Raw genomic sequence first — 21,412 nt, 5'->3', positions numbered from 1 at the left:
GATATTCATAACAAAGAAAATTCAAATTAAACATAACTAGTGAAAAAATGAGAATAAACTATATCAGAGGTGGCAAACCTATGGCACGCATGCCCAAAGTGGCACTTCTGTGAAATCATCCAGCACGTAATGTATTATACGATTTCGGTTTATCATCTTTTTCAATCAGCTTCTTTACATTTACTCTAATTACAGCATATTATTTTATTTATTTAAATGTAAATTTTTAAACTCTTTTTGCCCTGTGGGCACTAAGAGGGCTTTTTTATCTAGCAAGCCCACAATGGGACAGCCAGGTGGTGAGGAATGGATTACCACCTGAAAATTTTCTGGAGCTTTTTCGATCCATACGGATTTGGTCTCGGGTCCACAAGAGCGATAAGCTACCACTTTCACCGCTCTGCCATTTGACCAAATTTAAATATAGTTACTCCAAGTCTAAAACTTCTGCACGCATAAACATTTTTAAACATAAGTATGCTTAATACATTTTCTATGTGGCATGCAGACTCAAAAAGTTTGCCATCTCTGAACTATATATTACTAGTTTGTATATCATTAGAATTTATTATTTCAGTAGCCCATATACTGGTGGTTATGTAGTATGTTAATACATGGCAGGCTTAAAGCCTGCAACTCTAAGAAAAAATGTATGCATCTTGCAGAAGCCTACAAAGTTCCCATGCATTCAAGAAAAATTGTTCATCATTGATCTAAAAGCTTTCAAGACAAAAGTTTATATATATTTATTATTAAAAAAAAATTGTTGATATGCTTGGCATTTAAATTTACTAATAAAAAATTCAACAATTTGTCTTAATGAAGGAATTTTCTTTTGCATAATGAAAATTTTTAAAATGTCATAAAACAAAAATTAAGATTAAATATATTTTATAAAGTTAGATGTCACAAGCATTAACCTCAATTTATATGTTATTTTTTAAAACTTATAGCAAAATATAGAAGTAAATCATGAAATCAATCATATAATATTAATCTTATAGAAAAGAATGTCAAGAGCCTGGAAGAAAAAGTTCAGCAAGGTTACTTTTGTATTTTGTCTGGGAAAAAAAAATCAATGCATTGTATTTATAAGAGAGATCATTCATTTATTTTTAAATAATAATAAATTAAAAATGAATGTATAAATGGAATCATTCAAAAATGTAAGAACATAGTATTGTAATCAGATCACAAATTTTTTAAACAACAAAATTAATTAATTTATATGAATAATTAATGAAATCAGTGCAAAACTTCTTTAAAAAATCATGATAATGATATTTGTTCAATTTAGAAACCTCTGAATTTAGTTATACAATATTTAATTTAAAAAAGTATTCTGTACAATTTACAAATAATAATGCGAGATGAAATTACATGCACTATTTCAAAAATATCACATTAAAGTAACCAGTTAATTTAAGATGATTTCATAAAATAAACTTGGATATTAGTACCAGTTCTTTCAATACACAGGAAATTATCTAATTCAGTAAGAAAAGCAATTTTTATAAGGTCTTGATACTATTCTGAAAGAATATTATACAAGATTATTTATGTAACATACACACCATTTTCAACTGTGAGATAATTCTTCATGTAAAAGTAAAGAAAATTCATACTCTTCATAATGCAATTGGTAACAAATGGAGCAGCCATATTGTTGAACTGATGGAAAACTGTTTAAACACAGAGCACTTAGTGCTTGCACTGAAAGAAACTGGGTTTTTTTTTCCAAAACCAGTTCTTTTACTAAACAATTCATACATCCAGTGTTGTACTTTTACTACACTCATCTTTAGTAATAATATATGAGCAAACTTTGTAAACCAGCAAAAAATTTATTAATTAGACAAATACTTTTAATCCAAATATATATCATCTTCAAGGCTACTGAATAAAAGAATGGAATGTATATTTACATTCATTTAGAACAAAATTTTGAATTAAAACATTTAAACAAATAAAATGTCTGTGATTGTTTGTTATATATAAATTGTACAAATTATTTGATGAATAATAAGTGTGATTTCAACCATTATTTAATAGAGTAAAACTTATATACATATTTCCATTCATCAAATAAACTATATCTTGACAATTAAAATGTTTTTTGGCAAATTCTTTTTTTTTTAACGTTTTCACTGTATTGGAGTTTTTGTTTATTTAATTAAAGAGTTTTATTTAGTCCAGTAGACCCCTTTTTGTTGTAAGGGTGAGCAGCACATGTAACTAGGGCTGTCAGATTTCTTTTCCCTGGCATCTTATTTGAGTTCTTTGATTTGATTCTTAAGACTTCTTAGTGTGCAACCTACATATGAGATACAACAAAATTCTCATCCTTTTCTGTGGTTGTATACATCCTACTTTTGTTTTTTTTATTAATTTTCTCAAAGGCTGAATGTCTTCAAAAGTACTAACAATTTAAAAAAAATATGTTTTTAATGTTGGTTAAGTGTGATTATTCTATCATAAAATTTTATCATTGTCACTTTTTAAAATGTTGAATATGGTGTGGTTTCTGCCAAACATTAAACTAAAATTCCTTTTTTTCTGCCTATGCTTCTGTATGTCTAATTTGTATCTCACAAATTTGACAGTTTAGTATTTATATATGTTTAAATTAAGTTATTGATCATCTTTTGGTTGTATCCATGGTCAAATGCTATTTTTCTAATAATCTTCAATTCTGTTAAATGATTTATGATGTAACAGTAAATATATGGTCTTCTAATCAGAGCTCTAAAGGCTGATAGTTTATATACTATGGGATCATGTAAAATTGATGAGAAGTATAAAAGGAATGCAGATGGTTTCCTGTATATATTAGTTTGTACTTCTTTAGTTTTAAATTTGAATTTTATACCTGACACAAAGAAAGTCTGGAGAATACGGTGCCAGGAATGAGAAATATAATATGGCCCTTGCTGCATTTGCTGCTCACCTTAACAACAAGGAGACTATGGAACCATGTAAGCTTAATGAAGAAATCAAAAACTCCAATACAGCAAAAATGCTAAAAAAAAGTGGAAATACATAAAGTATAACAAAGAGGTGCATCAATGCCAAACATAGTTTATTTTGATTAATGAAAACATGTATACAAACTGTTACCTACATAAATAATGATTGAAATAAGACATTTTATTATTATTTATGTAATAACACTTACTAAATTTTTCACCTTATAAGATGCACTTTTTCATACCTAAAATTTATCTGAAAATTATTAATAGAATGCATTCTATAAGCTGAATGCACTTTATACTGCAGAAAATATTTTTCCCAAAAAATTGACAAAAAATGTAATGAGTCCAAAACAGCAACACATTTTACAAGGCAAAAAATATAATGTATCATCCTTCAGATAATTTGTACCATTCTATAATAAACAATTTTAAACATTCTATTTGTTTAAATATTTTAATTCACAATTTGTTCTACAAGCATTTAAATGAATGCTACATTTTACTATAAAGTACTGTACATTTGAATTAAATAAATTTTTGTTGATTTACAAGATTAGCTGTTTTATTATATGAGTCCTTTAAGATACAAGTGCAGCTCTGATTGAGATAGTTGGCAGGAAAACTTTTTTAGGGATATACAGACACAATTACAGACACAGTGCGTCAACCATCTCTGTTTTGCACACACAATCCACTTCTCAAGTGTTCTGTCCATGTGTCCACCATATTTGGCATTTGTCTGATGATTCTAATTTCCATTTTTTTACAATTATAGCTTTTCGGATAATTTTTTTTCATATACCTTTTCATATCCATCAATTCTTTTTTTTCTTGTTGTTGTTGATAGTCAATATTCTTCAATCAAGTACCGTATATTTTTTCTTTGCCATCAAAAAAAGCAATAAAAAAAACATACATAACACTTTTGAAGATTTTTTGAAGCAAAGGAATAATGTTTATGCAACCACATAAAAATTGGTGACCTGCTTGGGATCTCAACCCTATATTTAGGGGAATTGCTGTTCTACATTACACTGCTAGTATAAATGAGTGCTAAATGATCAAAAATACAAATAAAATAATCTTATATCATATTTAACAATTTATTTTATCATTTCTGTACACCTTGTACTAAACAATTCCATCAAAATTGTCAAAACCAGTATATTTCAACTAAAATTTTGGCTGTCGGCTCTTTTTGGGCAAACGTCAGCTTTTTTGGCTGATATCATTTCTTTTTAAAATCAGGAGGAAGGTGCAAGATTCCATCCCAAAATCAACCTACTTCTAGGTTGCACATTACTCCGTTAAGACTATCGTGTTTAAATATTTAGCCCATGCAACTATGCTGGCTTTGAGTAGCCCATTTGACTGTGTAGTACTTGATATTGTATAGTTTTAGAAGTGTGGGGACTCACCCCCATATGGGTGTCAATGTGCATATGGGTGTCAGCGAGCAATGAAGCACATGACTAAATGCAAAGTGTCAGTCAAGGCAAATGACAGCGAGCCTCGACCAAAAAAGAGCATAAAGAACAGGCAGTGTACTGGTACACAGTAAAAACTGATCTTTGAAGACATGGAAAGTTGCATATACAAATGATTCTGTTGACTTTTTTGCTCATACAGGGAGATCTACAACTCTGGGAAGGAAAACCCCTCATTCACATCTTACCCTTTTTAGCCGTTTAGGGGAGATCTAAAACTTGGGGAGTCCAAAACAACTCCTTCAAAACTGCAGTGTTATCTTACTTACTTGCTATATTAAACCTTCCTAATTAAATCACTTCAAAATAAATATATGAATAAATACATAAGATAATATGAAATATTTTCTTATTTATTTTTTTGTATACAAATGAGCCGGTACTGTTTATATGAATATCAACACGATTCTACGTAAAGCATGTAAAACTAAATTCTTGTAAAACAGACGATCGATAACAGCGTAACATATCAAATCAGTTGGATTAAATATTTTACGCTTCGTTAAAATAGCATATTTAAATACTTAACTGTAATTAGGATTTATAATAAACTCGAACACAATAATAGAATGCTTATCTTCTCCATCTGAAAGTCTCCATTCCACTTCTAACATAACCTTTTAATACCATTCCACTCTAATAAAACTCCCTCTTATGTCAAAAATAGTTATTGAAAAATAATATATTAATTAATGAAAAAATTATTATATATTTATCAAGGTTAAATGTATTATTAATGGGCAAGCGATCAAATTAAAATTTATATTTCTTTTAAACTTTAATTTTAAAAAATGTTCTTAATTGAAAATCGATTAATTTATTTATTATGTATTTTTAGTAAATTAATTTGTATTTCTTCTAAATTTTGAAATTTGTAAAATTATTTGTGAGAAATATGTACGTAAATAAGAATAATTTAATAAACTTTACGAATTAATTATGAGAATTTTTATTTTATTTCAATTCTCGGTGTAATCACCAAGAGAATATTTGATGGAATTGCAGCTCTGCATAACACTGTTGAGACCTCAACAGAGCTGTAGACCATACCCATAAGAGAAAAAACGTCAAAGGAATTAATGGTATACATGTGACCATTCAAGGGATGCAGCCTCGTGAAATCAGCCTACTTCCAGGGTGCGATCGGGAGTCACGCTGCGCGCTCCGTTAAAACTATCGCGTTTAACAGGTAGTCCAGCCTAATGGTCAGACATTCTAACGATATTTATCAGCAAAGAATAAAGAAAAGCCCAATTATTACAGCGTTCAACTATTTAAGCAATGTTTTGCCAACACGGCATCCAGCCATTCCTACCTTATCCGAATATACTTCAGCAATATGTCTTATTTCTGTCTAGCTCATGATTATGCCAGTTACGGGTAGCTCACTTGACTATTCGTAACAGTACTTATGTAATATATTAATAGTCTTAGGAGGTGTAGGAACTCGCAAACTACATGCTCCACATCGAACAAGGCTCGCGTTTTCTTTCCTTGACTGACGCAGAGCATAGAGAATAGATAGTAGTACAGGTTCAAGGTAAAAGCTGTTTTCGACCAGCAGAATTCTTTTGTATAATGCTAAATTCCAATTCGGATCATAGAGGAGTTTATTGCTATTCACTTGTACTCCGAAAGACAGGAAGGTGATCGCTAGGCGACCGAAGAGTTGGCCTTATAGAAGACTGCCGTACGCGAGAGGGGGGATAGAGTGCCTTCCGGGAGAACTTTGATGGGAAGCTGGCCCCTATTCAGGCGTCATCGGCAAGTAGGAAACCCGGGAAAAACTCCTAGCTGCCAGCCCGTCCGAGTGGGGCGTGAACTCACGACCGAACTCCAGTGTTAGGGTCTGGTTCTGACCAGTAGAAGCTAATGCATTTATTATTTGTTATAGCCACTCGCTATTATGGCGCCCAGTGTCACGTGAAAACATTACATTTGCAAGCAAGATGGAAACCAGAACTGCCGTCATTGGCAGGGCCGGATTTACCAATCCAGGGGCCCTGGGCACAAATTCGGTGGGGCCCCCCTTTAAGAGTAGGCAAATTTGATGATTTAGAAAATTTACACAAAGTACTGTACTTTCAACTAGATTTCAACTAGGAAGTTGTAAATTTCATTCAAAAATAAGGTTATTGTAAACATACATGTATATTTTATTGTGTAAAACGAATTATTTTAATTTAATTGAAAAATACCTATGTAAAATTTTTTTCCGAAATTTTCCGATGTTTCATAGGTTTTTTCCCGGGTTTGGTTTTCTTTGCCTGTGGCCCTCGTGATTAGGCCACACTAGGCTGTCGCAGTAATAGGAAAAAATTATGTTTAAACATAGTTTTGTGGGGGCCCTGGGCACAGGCCCCAAATGTCCTTATGTAAATCCGGCCCTGGTCATTGGAGTTCCACATTTGAAGGCGAATGTCTCGTGAAGGGTCGCAAAGAGAGTTATGATTTCTTTGACTTTTTTTATTTGTATAGTATAGTTGATATTTGTATTCATGCCCATCAAGGATTCGCGCCAGACTCGCAATGGAGCCATCTAGTAAGGAAAAAGGCTTGACCTATTGGACCAGACGGTGCAAATTTGCAATTTTCTTCCAAAGGATTTCTTGAGGATTCCAAATGGAGGACCTCCATTTGGAATCCTCAAGAAATCTTTTGGAAGAAAATTGCAAATTTGCACCATAAATTGCGAATATCATAGTACATATGAGAAAGATCACAGATGAATTAAGATCGATCGACACTCTTTATTTCTTTCAGGTTTTACATTTTCAGAGTGGGAGCTACATTGAGCGATATCGCCCACATTGCTGAGTTTGTTTTCTGTATAGCATGAGTGTCTTAAACAAATATGATTGTTGCTTGGAGCGACAAACATTCCGTAGTGGTGAGTTTTAGTGTTAGTTTTTCTTTTTCATAATGTCTTCCGCGTGTTTTGAAATGCCACCATATCAGATTTGAGTGTATTTGGACTGCTAAATGTTTCTCTACACAGCTCTACTTTAATTACGATTACTTAATATATGCCATGAAAACTAAAATACATTTTGCTTGCCATAGAAAACGTATTAGTGAACATAAAATATGTGAAAAAATATAAAAATTGTTGGAAAACAAGTTATATTGTAAAACTAAACTTATATTTTCAATTTATTTTTTATTTATCCATTTATGTTTTCAAATATTTTTATTGTTTTTCACCTGAAAATTTAGAAATAAGAGTTTCATTAGCACAAAAAAAAAAAAATAATAATAATTATAGATTATATCGTCTATATTGTCTTTTAAATTATATCTTTGGCTACTAAATACTAAATACTGTTTAGTTCTCTTTTTGTATTAACCACTCTTTTGAATCATTAAGATTCTTGGATGTAAAGTTTTCATGTTAAACTGTAATCAGTCTAATATTGCTTTAATTCTTACGAACTAAAATTTATGTAACCAATTGGAAAATAATCAAAAACAAATATAAAAGTAATAATACAGTTTTAAAAGTTTCGATTTTGTTATCCTGAAGTTAAAAAAGTATTTATTTTTTCAGAAATTTTAAAAAATTGTAATAAAGACGTTTAAAGACATAAATCAGTAAGCTAATCATTTAGTGCTCCAATAATCAAGAATTTTCGATTTCTTGAAATATACAGTCCTTTAAAATGATTAAGTTTTAATAAACGCAGTAGGAAACGTGTGAAATCCTTCAAATCCTCGATAAAGTGATTGTTCCCATTCTTTTTGGAAAATGGGTAGTGTTTGTTTGTTTGTTTGTTTATATATGGTAACGCAATATGTGGGCGATCCGCCGAGGAGAGATGCTTCCTGAGAGTTATTTTATTGAAAAATAGCCCCTATTTACGTGATAATTAACAAATCAATCAAATATTCTTATGAAAACTTTTTTCAGATTGAGGAAATGTCAAGATAATATAACCTTTTCCTGTAAAGTGCCATAAAAATACATTCTAAAAAGTGTTTAAGAAAGTCTGTTAACATAAATTAGCTTTTAACAAATTGATATTTACCGAATCGACTCGAATTGAATTGAATAGCATGGTCTATATTTATCAAATGGTTTCAATAAAAGATTGGTTTGAATTGAATTAATGGGATAAGGCAACACAACACAAGGGCGAACTTGTGTTGTGTGGCCACGTGGAATCTTTTGTGAAGAAAACTTGCGATCAACTTGCAAACCTACATTCTCAATAGTTTTACCCACCTAGGAACGAATCCGGAATGATCGAAAAACAGGAACTTTTCTGTGGGCGATTCATTTATGGTATGTCAATCCTCGTCTCTCACTACCCAACGGCCCCACTATGGGTCTGGTCGAACCTACAATGGACCTGATAGAAAAGGGCCCTCTTAATGCACACATGACTGAAGGAGTAAAATAAAAATTTATGTACTTTGAAACTAGTGATACTGATTTAAAGAAAACGGCCTGTATGTTAAGTAACCAGTAATGCAAATTTTTTTAATAGCTCAACATAATATTCGAATTTAATTTCATACCGATTTGATTTTTACAATGAAATTATTTGCGGATGAGTCCAGATTTATTTTTTGAAAGCTATTCGAGAGCATATTTAAGAAAAATAGAAACATCTTGCATACTTCGCATAACTCGCATATAAAACTATGAATACTTTGCAAACATCTTTAAATTTAATGCTTTTGTTAATCATAGCGTTACGCTTTATGTATGATTCGAGTAGAATTTTTGTCATATAATTTTAGAAGAAACAAATGAAGTATTAGATGGGAAAAGTATGTCAATTCCTATTTTAAATACTTTGGGAGTATTTGGAATTTTATTTAAAATTCTTTTATTGGGAAGTTCAAAATGTTACATATTAATGCAACATAAGTACTTAGTACGTATTTGACATTTTAAATTAATTGATATTTGAAATACTTTTCGGTACTTCAAATACTGATGAATATTTGAAATACTCAAAGTATTTTAAATGTTTTCAAAATGCTGGTATTTATTTGCATTTAAACATCTATCTGATACACTTCATTATAATAAATATTAATGTTTACATTAATATTTATGTTATATTCCTTCTCATTGTTTTTATTGTATTCTTAATTTCATAAATAAAAGTCAACGCTGTACACACAAAGAATTTTGAGAATTTAGCCCCTCCCGTTCACAAAACATTTAAATAAGTAAATAAAATTAAGATTAAACAATATATTGTTTGTTTACTATCGAAAAATAAAATTTATGTCTTTATATTGTAAGATACGCACGTGGTGAGTGATTCAACAAGAGAATATAACACACATATATGTTCTCATCACCCGTGTTTATTTTCTTTACAGGATTCTTTTATAATCCCGACACTCCTCGTTCTTCCCCTGTTAACTTTTTAAATTCCTACTATTACTTCACACTCTCCCTATATATATGTTCCAGTAAAAATCCGTTTTTAGTTAAAACGCGTTTTAACTAGTTGAAACTAGTTTTTACTGGATGTCATTGTTAAAACTAGAATTTACTGCTAGTCAAATATGAATTTGAGTTAAAACTAGTTTTAACTAGACAAAACGGGTTTTAACAAAATGGCTTAGTAAAAACTGTTTCGACCAAGGTCATTCAGCTAACACGTTCCTATAGTGTATGATGAATTTCGTATCGCTTTAACCCTTTTCCCCCCTATACTTTATTCACTTCATATCGAACGAGATTATATCTGTTGTTAATAAATTTCACAAAAATCGATATTTACCAAAATAACGATGAATCGGTACCTTCAAAGTTTTGCTTAAAAAGCCAGGGTACCGATCGATCGTGCCTTCAGGGACAAAGGGTTAATTAATGTTAATAACACAGATATGTGACCAATATTTTCAATAAATATCGTATTAAATAATACAAATGTTTTAATCCCAATCATCACTTTATTTATTTCCCCCAAACATATTTATGTAGCTAAAATTAGTTTTAACTAATGTTAAAAGTTAATAAGTTAATGTTTGATTTTAGTTTTATCTAAAAGCAAAACATGTACAGCAGTAAATTCTAGTTTTAACTAGACAAAACGGGTTATAACAATGACATCCAGTAAAAACTAGTTTCAACTAGTTAAAACGCGTTTTCACTAAAAACGGGTTTTTACAGTAACATATATATCTTCTTCAAATTTTTAATCGTTAATAAAATACTTTTTATTCATCCGCTCAAGTTCAAATACATTTTTTAAAACTTGTAATAGATGACACTTGATGTTAATACAGTTTTTTTAATATTAATTCATTAATTAAATTTAATTATTGGTTAATATTACCTGTGGTATCGAAGATGGCGACGGGGAATTTTTTCCCTAGATACTAGACGGCGACGGGGAATTTTTTTCCCTACGTTTGAGATGGCCGCGTTTCCGGTAATCTCGAATCAGATTATCGAGTGATAATCTGGAAGCAGATTAACAATGGATAATCTCGAAGTAGAATACCGAGTGATCTAAACGTTAGGGGGCGAACCCGTACTATCCCAAGGTCCTAGAATATTCTAGAACCTTGGTACTATCCCGCATTATGCAAATTAATAAATTTCCCCATCGCCGTCTAGTATCTAGGGAAAAAAATTTCCCCGTCACCATCTTCGATACCACGGGTAACATTAACCTAATTATTAATACTTTAAATAGAGTTTTAGCAATTTGTAATGAAAATTGAAATCAACAGGCAGTAGCTCAATCGGTAAAATGCAAGGATTTCAGTATTTTTCACGTGAAGGTGAAGAATGCGAGTTCAATTCTTGCGAAAATCGATAAATTTTTGCTTTAAGTAGACATTTTATCCAAATGATTTTCGAGAGTGAGTTAGCAGTTGTAGCTTAGTGGTTAGAATAAAGGATTTTTCTCAAAAAATACAATTGAAGAAATTTTATGCTTTGGGTTCAATTCCGATTTCTCTTTCTATTTTGCCTTTTAATATTGTGATTCTGTCATATGCAGTGGTGATATTCGAAATATTTAACAAAGGGTTCGCTAGCAGAAAATTTTTTCCTGACAATCACCGACAAACGAAATGAAAGTTTTGGCTAGAAATAAATACAATACCTTTTCTTGCGATATCTCTAATAATCAGTGGCGTATTTGGAACGTAAGGGACTTTGGGCGAAAACCAGGTAACAATAGCATATTAGTGCTATCGATTTTTTTTTAGGCAGAAAAATTTTTCATTCCGAATGGCACTACTCATAGTAGACAGATGTCATCATCTCTAGTAATACAATATCCTTTTTAGTTCGCTGTCCATAGCCAGACACGTCTTCCACAGTCCGGACGGGTCGAAAATCCCCAGGAATTTTTCGGGGGGTGGTCCGTCAGGATATGTCGGTCCCCGTCCCTCACCACCCGGCCGCCCCATTGTGGGCCTGGCCGAACCCATAATGGGCTTGCTATAAGAGGCCCTCTTAGTGCCCACTGGGCGGAAAGAGTTACAAAAAAAAAAAAAAAAAAAAAAAAAAAAAAAAAAAGAATGGCACTACTCATAGTAGACAGATGTCATCATCTCTAGTAATACAATATCCTTTTTAGTTCGCTGTCCATAGCCAGACACGTCTTCCACAGCCATCTTGCATTATCTCACGCGCGTGAGATTGTGGGATCTCTCTTATGACTGCATCTAGTTTCAAGAACTCTCTTGAATCGATCGCGATTAAACCTCGTTTCGGTCGAGATTGAAACGGTCGAGAGAGATCGCACCAAGACATAGTCCCCGACCTTGCTCACAATCTAGATTGAAATGCTCGGTGCGAACGGGGTATAAGGCTCTAGTTTAGTAGTATTACAGAGTATAATACGTATATTTTAATATATATTTAAAAAAAAAAAAAACAAAACCACTGAGAAATATTCCGTGTGTTTAACAAGGTTCGAAAAACTGAAAATTTTAACAACGGGTTCGGCCGAACCTGTGCGAACCCGCTGAATATCACTATTGGTCATATGTATATACATATTTATATTAATTGTAATTATTTAATAAAAAGTAACTAAAATAAAATTTTTCTTTGTTGTCCTAAGTAGGAATTGACTTAAAAAATTTTTTTTAATATTACTTGTTTACATATAATTCCTGCAGATACTCGGGTAGAATCGTTAATAGTGGATTTTTTCTCGCATTTCTTTCAAAAAATTTAAGTTTTCCAATTTCTTTGAGCTTTCAAAAATGCAATAAATAACGTTTTATTGCGTGTCGAGTTTACCCGGAAAAAAAACGTCAAAAAGTGCCGGAATCTCACAGAATCCAACATGACCGTTCGGGTAGGAAAAATTGAGTTAATAATTTGCTTGGTAATAATTATGGTAATTTATTAGAATAGGTTAGGTTAGGTTAGAACGCGCGTCTTCACTGTTCCGTCTTCTGATTGCTGGAATGGGAGACGAGCCACCACCCTCGATATCTAGGGTAACATTAACCCCGTTTTTTATAATTAAGTACACTATGTTTGAATAAATATTGTTAATCTAATTGATTGCTTTTTAATTTTATTTTAACCATTAATATACTTGAATAATAATTCTAAACTAGTTTGGCCTAGGCAAAACTAGTTTGGCGTAAAATCGGGTTTTGCCGGTAACATATACAACAATATACAAAATAAGGTGTACGACCACAACATAAATCTTATTTTTTATAATTCAACATGTTCATATTTATATACTTACATTTATTCAACAAGGAAAGCTGCCTGAACAATTTAATTCAAGAACATAACTTATCAACATTTTTATAAAATAATGTTTTAAATATTATAATTTACAAAATTTCCTAATTTATTTTCTATACATGTAAGGTCAAAAGCACTTCGACCTAAATTCAAGTATAATGCTTCTGGTTTTTAGCATATTCAAGAGAAATTACATCAGATACAGTATTTGATATTTGGGAAAAATATTTAAAATATAAATAGACCTATCGGTACTCAATGTTTGGTTTTGCAAATACTAAAGACTGTTTTATCTTTTTCGAATATACATTCTATCTTCATCGATCTAGGCAAGGTAAATAAAACCTTGAGACGAACAGAATTATCACTACGAAATGGCATTACGTTTACTTAATTAATCTTAATTCAATTGCTTCAAGAAAATGTGCCTTTGAGCAGCAACATTGCTGTAAGCATCACATTTCTAGATACGTTCGCAAATAGCATGGAAGTATGGCTGCAATCTGAAATAGATGAACTGTTTAAATTTTTAAAGGTACTATGCTGCTCATTCTGGAGAGCAGACAAATGTTCTATGCTCAGAATTTATAGTGTCCTTTTCCGGTCAAAGCTACATTATGGATGCATTGTGTATGGCTCTACGCGAGAATCTACTCTTCGGATTCTGGATCCAATCCACCATCAAGCATTGCGTTTGTGCATTGGTGCTTTTCGAACTTCTGTTCAAAGTTTGTATATGGATGCTTATGAGCCTCCACTATCCTTCAGGAAAGAACAGTTGTCTCTCTTTTATTACATTAAACAGAAATCTCAGACTAAACCCTCAGTTGATTGTACAGTATCAGATACTCAGCTGAAAAGGTTATTTGCAGCTCGCCCAAGTAGTGTCCTTACAATCGACGTAAGAATGCAGAATGTAAGCAGTACGATTGACCTGGACACAAGCAACATTTTACAGCCCGAGGTTGATAGTATGTCACCTTGGTCAATTTTTGTGATAAATGGCGACCTTAGCTTAAAGCACTTCCCTTAGGAGTCCATCCTAGATTACGTCTATAGACAGCACTTTGCAGAAATTCAACACCGTGACAGGAATTTAATTCCTATACACACTGATAGATCTAAATCGGATAACTACGTTGGCTCAGCCTTTGTTTGCCAGGATGAACTCATGGTAGAACAAAGAGCACCGAATTCTTCCATCTTTACTGCAGAGCTGCAGTCTATTTACCTAGCCTTAAAGTACGTAATCAGTAAAGGTCATCGTTGCTGCGTGATTTACACTGGCTTATTGCACTTCAGGTTTTGATCTCGTATGAACCTAGTTCTCACTCCATAGTGATTAAAATTTCGGAAACTAATTTGTCATCTTTTTACGAGTAATTTTTCTCTAAAAATTTTGTTGGATCCCAGGCCATATAGGTATAAGAGGGAATGAACAAGCTGACACAGCTGCAAAGTCAACAAGTCTTTCAAAGCATGGAATGTTTATTGAAGGAGGTGACTTGAAGCTAGTCGTTAAAAAACGTTAAAAAACGACCAGCAGAGAGATGGCAAAACATGTGGAATGCACAAGTCTACAATAAACTACACGAGATCAAACCTTTGGTAGAAAATTGGACACATGAGGTTTATGAAAGGCTTTCATATCTGTCTGAGGATTTGACATACTCGGCTGACTCATCAATATCTTTTGAAGAGTAATGACCAGCCAGTATGCCAGTATTGCGACTGTTCTCTAAGTGTAGGACACATACTGTGCAATTGCTCTGCCTTCGAGAGGAGGCTTAGACAGTATTTTGGAAACGGAAATCTGATTAAGATTCTAGGCCAGAGGCCAAATCTCGATAAGTTACTAGATTTTCTAAAAGTCACTAATATTTATAAACAGATTTGATTATTTATTTATTTATTTTTTACTTTTATATGCTCTGTTGTTTTGTTTATTTGTACTGTTTTATATGCTTGTCATTGTTTATTGTTATTAATATTTTATATTATGTATATATTTTAAGTCGTAATTTTGTCATCTGACATGGCACAGCATAGCCTGTACGGCTCTTGCGCCAAAAATTTCAACCAACCATCTTGTATGGACGTAGCCATCTTTGATCAATTACAGCTAGAAAAAGGTAGCGTAAATGAAAGACGCTACCAAATGTGACGTCAAAACACCAAACATGTTCCGAAACAGCGCTACTGTAAAGGGCGTTCAGCAGAAAAATACCCAACCGCTCCGAAACTGTTGAGTCTGCTGAACGCAGCCATTTTTTTCTCTCGGTTACAATGGCGTCCGCGACAGGATATTGTTTGTAAGTGTGCACAGTCCTAAGTTTTGTACGTAGCTCTCGGTAATTCATCCGGTGGTGCAATTCTTGTTTCTTTGTGGTCTTGTGTATTAAATTATTTTTGTCCATAGTTTTTATTTGTAACTCTCATTATGAACGACCTTGCCGAAGTCAAGTCACTTCATTCCCAGGAGATGAATGTGATGGTGTCCCTCCGGTTCTTACGGGTTTCATGGGGATGATTCCCACTTTTCTAGCAATCTAGATCAACGTCCGCCAATTTTTTAAAACTAACGATAATATCTCTCATCTGGCATGAGTGGAACGACGACGTGAAATTGGCGGTGTTTCAGGCTAGGATAAAAGGGGGCCGCTGTCGACTATTTTTTGCTTATCTGATCAAGATTCTTACACGTTTGAAACTGTTAAGCAGAAGCTGATAAAATGTTACGAAAAAAAGAATTTAAGAAAAGAAACGCCCTTCATCACCTTTAACATATTTAATCCATGTAAAATCGGAACGGTTTGGCATACGTAAATGAAAACGTATTTGGGTAGGAAAAATTGCACTTGACGACGTGATAAGAGCATTTCACGAATCTCCGTTAGCCAGCCATTATGATAAGACATGCGACGTAATAAGCCGTTACTATTATTTCGATAAAATGCAGAAACATGTAGAAAGATTTGTGAAATTTTGCAAGATCTGCCAACAATATAACCTGCATCAAGGTAGAACTTCCTTTCAAGAAACCTAGGTAGCGGATTATCCGTTCCAAAAAGTGTCTATAGACGTAATCGGTCTTTTAAATCCCACCTCAGGGGGAATAGATACATCCTTACCATCATCGAAATGTTTACTCGCTTCACTAAGACTGTTCCTATAAAGGACCAATCTGCAACTTTAGTCTCTAATGTGTTTTTTCAGTCGATAGTTTGTAGATGTGGTAGTCCAGAGAAATTCGGACGGCCCATCCTGGAAAATTCCAGGATTTTTCGGACCCGTCCGAATTCGATACCGGATCGCCAAGAGCAGTAGAATGCCGCTTTAACTGCTTGGCTGTCCGGATGTCGGAAAAAAAATAATAAAATATTCAGTACACTTTTAATATTTTAAATAAATTTATCAATCAAATGTAGCTATTTAATAATTTTAATTTTAAAATTTATTAATTTAAATTTAAAAAAATTGTGAATATGAAATTTTCATCAGAGCACATCATTTCCACTTTAAAAGGGATGAATGAATGTTGGAAGGAGGTAATTGGAAAACTTCACGGAAATTAGTAGAATTCTATTTCGACATTAAAATTGCGAGCCTATTAAGCTTATTTAAGAGTAAAACTAAAAAATATTTTGGTTTGTATTAAAAAGGTAAGTTTTTAATGCAAATTTCAAAATTCCGTCTTCGGATTTTTTTCGATAAACAAACTTTGTGCAAGTTTTAGTTAATAAGAAACTGAGAAAAAAATGCTAAAAATTAATTATTTTTATGTATTTCTATCAAAGCAAGAAAAGTATGCATATTATTTTAACAAAACTAAATTCAGCGTTAAAGTAATGTAAAATACGTATTACTAAATATTAATGAACATGACACGGAGTTTAATGAACTTAATTTAATTCAATTCTATTTAAATTTATAAATACTATTTATTTAATTTTTTTAAATATTTTAAATATAATAATATATTTTAATGTAAAAATAAATTATTATAATAGTAAAGCGGAAGAATATAGTAACGACGGCCACAAGGAGTATTTGTGTAGATACATGTGACGTCACGGGTACGAAAAAAAGGATCGGAGAAGGATTTCAAAATGGCGTCAACGGAGGAGAGTTCAACGAAAAGTGATGGACAACTATGGACGGTTTGGGCAGAATCTATCGATTGTCAAACACTTGAAAGTAAGTACACTTAATTTCCGAATTAATTGATAAATGGATGAATTATCGGTAACTCGAAACGTTTCGGCATGTTCAGTTGCCTTTACGCCACTGAACCTGTTTGATTTGTATATTTCATTTAAATGCTATGAAATTATGACGAATTATGGATATTTTGAGAAGTTTGGAGAGAGTTTGATGATAACCGAGAGGAATTGTGACGAGTTTCGTTTCCGGCCAAGACTCAGTTCCGTTTGTTTTGATCTTTACAGATGAGGACGACGAGACAGAAGAGGAAAAGAAGAAACGGGAAAGCGATGCTATGAAGTTAAGACAAGAAGGTATGTTTACATTAAATAATCACAAGTTTAAATAAGTTAATGATCCTACTTGTTTACATTCATATTTAAAAAAGAAAAAAGAAGTCACACAAATAAGTTTTATGTTTATACATTTTTTGAGTAAATACTTGAAAAAAGCAAAGCTAAAAGTATTGTTTATGTAAATGAATGCAAAATATCTTCTGTGTAAACATTAGTATTACAAATCTATCATATAACAATATATACTTACACTTTTTACAGTATAACGATAACAATGTTTAGCATCAAATAAGTAAGTCAAATTCGTTACGTAATGTTATCGAGCTCGTTTATTACAATTACGAGACTTATCGTATTGTAATTATTTAAGCGCTGTTGTTGCTGTTGTCGACGAATGGATTGATTTAATGCTATTAAATTTATTTTCAATGTTGACGAATAAATAAGATATCGGATATTGTTTAAAGTACAAACGGTGGCATTCATGGCTTTAAAATTACATATTTTAATGTGTCAAAAATTAAATTATTTTGTAATTATAAAATTGGAAACAAAAATTAAGAAATCATTATTATTTTTTTTAAGTTATACAATTTGAGGTTAGCATCTGAAATTGTCTGTTAATAAGGCATGTTATAAAATTAAAATGAAAAAAAATTAGTGAATTTCTTAAAATGTATTATGGATCATAAAATATTAATAAATAAAGAAATATTGATTTTAAAACAACAAAATCTTAATCATACTAAAGGATGATGATGATAATAATAATAATAATAATAATCCTATTGAAAACATAATTTTTAAAAATTATGTAATTATTTATATATTAACATTTGTTTCTGTATAATAATCATTTTAAATTTCATTTTAACTAAACTGAATTTTAGTTTTTTATAAACTACAGAAATCAGTTTAAACATTTTTTTTCTGTAGCAATCTCAAACAATGCATTTTATATGTTTTATACATTTCAATAATACTATAGAAGTTATTTTAATTTTTAACAAAACTTTGTCAATTAAATGGCATATAATTTTTTACCTTCTAAGCAACTGAATAATAAAATTGAATTATTATAAGTTGATCTTTAAATGTAAAATTATATCTGTATATAATGCTTCATGTTTTTCTGATGATTCCAAATATTGTTTCCCTGTCAATTTTATTAGTATTTTTATTGTGTATATTTTTTGTATAAAAATAACAATAATGTTCCTTCTTTTTGTAGGACTAAAGATTTTTTAAAATAAGACTTTCTTTAATAATAATTAGGTTAAAAAAATCTTCAAAATCATATATAGACATAGATGAGTTTTATTCATACTGATTTGTTTATCTGAAAGAATTCAGGTTTTATTAAAAACTTTTCTCGTATAGAAAAATACTTAGTAGTTATTTCTGCTTATAGTAAAAATATGTTGTATAAGAAATAATTATTCTACTACACAATTCTAAGACTAGATGCAAATTACTTTCACTTTAGCATATAAGTTTAATTTTTTTTTTTTTTAATGATTAGAAGTATAATCAATTGTTCAGTAACTTCTTCTGCCTTTTGATTAAATATTTAATATAAAAATCATTTTAATACACAAATTTATTTAAAAAGCAATGTTTATTTTGTTTTATAAATGTTCCTTTGCAAAATTATGAAGTTTCTGTAGATTATATTCAGAATCAATACTTCAGTAATTTAATTATGTATCATAATGTAATTTAAGGTAATATTTAAAACTTCCATTCAATCAATTTTTATTTTTCAATAATAAAATATATAAAAACATTTCAAAATATTACATTTTTATTTAAATATTTTTTTTACATTTATTCTTTATATATATATATATATTCAGATGTATAAATTCAGATCTATAAATTCAGATGTTTATAGTCATTTAACATGTAAATATGTATGTGCATTCTGCTACTCTAGAAAACAACATTTAGAAATGTTTTTAGACAATTTTAAAATAATTTAAATGTTTTGTTATATTTGTTGATTTGGTTTTTTTACATATTTAATGTAGACAAGAAAAAGTTTTTTTGTAAACTTCCCAAACAATTTTTTTTTTTTTTTTTTTAGATTTGTTTCTTCAAGTATGAAATATACATAATTTTAATTATCTGTTCTGATGTTTAGTTACCTTTTTTGATTTTATATTAATATTATATATTAAAAATAGGTTATTTAGTAAAATCATTGAAAGATCAATAAGCTGTTAATATATGTGGCCAAATGGATAAAGCTAGTGAACACTGGTAGTTGGTTATGGGTTTGTGCCTCACTAAAGGACTGGAGTTTTCTGGGTTTACTTCACATTTATAATACATAAATAAAGGCAGTTTCCCATAGAAGGTTTTCTTGGGAGGGATCCCCTCAGCAGATTGCTGATGTATTGTGTTGCTATATTCAAACAAAATAATTTATTAATATATGTAAGAAAAATAAACATAAGCTACAAATTCTATTTTATATTGTATATCTCATACTAATAATTATAGAAATTTTTTTGTCATATCTTGTATTGTGTGTTTAACAAATGTTTTTATATCACTTATTTTAACACCAGAAGAAAAAGTAGAAAACTTGTATTTAATCAGTAGCAATTTTTTTAATGCTCATATATAATATATATATATATATATATATATATATATATATATCATATCCATGTTTATCCATTTTTATTATTGTGAAGAATGAAATCTTTAACATACATACATCATTATTTTAAAAACAAAAATTAACTGTTGAGTGAAGTCGATTTTGACATCTAGAGAATGACACATTAGTTTTTTTTTAAATAGTATTACACATCAATTTGTATTATTATTATTAACAGTTCAATTAATACTAAATATAGAATGAAACTTCCAAATTTTTACTTGCTATATTTAGGTTAATATGGAAATGAATGATTCTAAGAATAATTTAACATAGACCTAATTATCACCTTATGTTTTGTACTATGCAAGTAGGAACTTTCAAGGCACATGCATTTTAACCTAAAAGATACATTGTACAGAATATTTTAAATTTATTAAGTAAAAAATTATTTTAATTTATTCAAATTTTTTATTATATTATTATACATTATTAAACATTAGTTTTTAAGAAATATTTTTTAGGTGTTTCAAATTTTTATTTTTCCCTAATTTTTAAAGACCTTTTTTTTTTTCCATAATTTTTCAATTTTATCTGAAAGTTTTTCTTTTAATGTTTGAAGGTGTGACCTTTGACATTTCATTCAACTCTGAAATGAGTTTGAGCCACAATTCTGAGTCAACTCTTTTTCTAGACATTTCTGAATTATTAATCAATAAATCTGATACTATTCAAAATTATAAATAGGTAGAGATGCCATCTATCTTAATAATAATTTTCTTAGAATTATTCATTTTTGTGTTAGCCTAAATATAGCCAAGTCTAGTAGTTTTGTCATTCAATAAAAAGAATTCGTAAAGTAACATCTTAATATTCAGTCTTTAATCAGACATTGATTTAATAACATTAACAATATTTTAGTTTAAAATTATTTCCTTTTAATGAAAATTTTAAGTACTAATTTACATATGACATCTCAATACAGTAGAACCAAGCACTGATTAATCGAGGTTCAGCATTATCTAAGGCAAACTGTAATTGAATATACTATGTTTCATCTCTTCCCTTGTTTCTCCTGCTTCTTCTTCTCTTGGATCTCCCTCTTTTACTAGAACTTCTGTGTTTATGGGTTACTCAATGCAGAAAAGATT

General features: G+C 30.6%; 2 protein-coding genes across 2 annotated transcripts in view; one reads left to right on the top strand and one right to left on the bottom strand.

Annotated features, from left to right (window-relative positions):
- The window catches only part of LOC136989295 (coiled-coil domain-containing protein 66-like), a 97,093-nt gene extending 91,969 nt beyond the window's left edge, over window positions 1-5,124 (bottom strand). Inside the window, exon 1 of the mRNA XM_067287416.1 lies at window positions 4,989-5,124. The gene's annotated coding sequence lies outside the window, so the exon portion shown is untranslated. The remainder of the gene's footprint in view (window positions 1-4,988) is intronic.
- A 12,041-nt stretch (window positions 5,125-17,165) lies between these two features.
- Window positions 17,166-21,412, top strand: part of LOC136989320 (ataxin-7-like) — a 155,884-nt gene continuing 151,637 nt past the window's right edge. The window contains exons 1-2 of the mRNA XM_067287444.1: window positions 17,166-17,351; window positions 17,603-17,671. Coding sequence (XP_067143545.1) covers window positions 17,264-17,351; window positions 17,603-17,671 — 157 coding nt within the window. The 5' untranslated portion in view covers window positions 17,166-17,263. The remainder of the gene's footprint in view (window positions 17,352-17,602; window positions 17,672-21,412) is intronic.

The sequence above is a fragment of the Centruroides vittatus genome, unplaced genomic scaffold (genome assembly GCF_030686945.1).
Source record: "Centruroides vittatus isolate TY-2023 unplaced genomic scaffold, ASM3068694v2 scaffold_464, whole genome shotgun sequence".
NCBI classification, from domain to species: domain Eukaryota; kingdom Metazoa; phylum Arthropoda; class Arachnida; order Scorpiones; family Buthidae; genus Centruroides; species Centruroides vittatus.
This window is presented reverse-complemented; position numbering and strand designations above follow the sequence as displayed.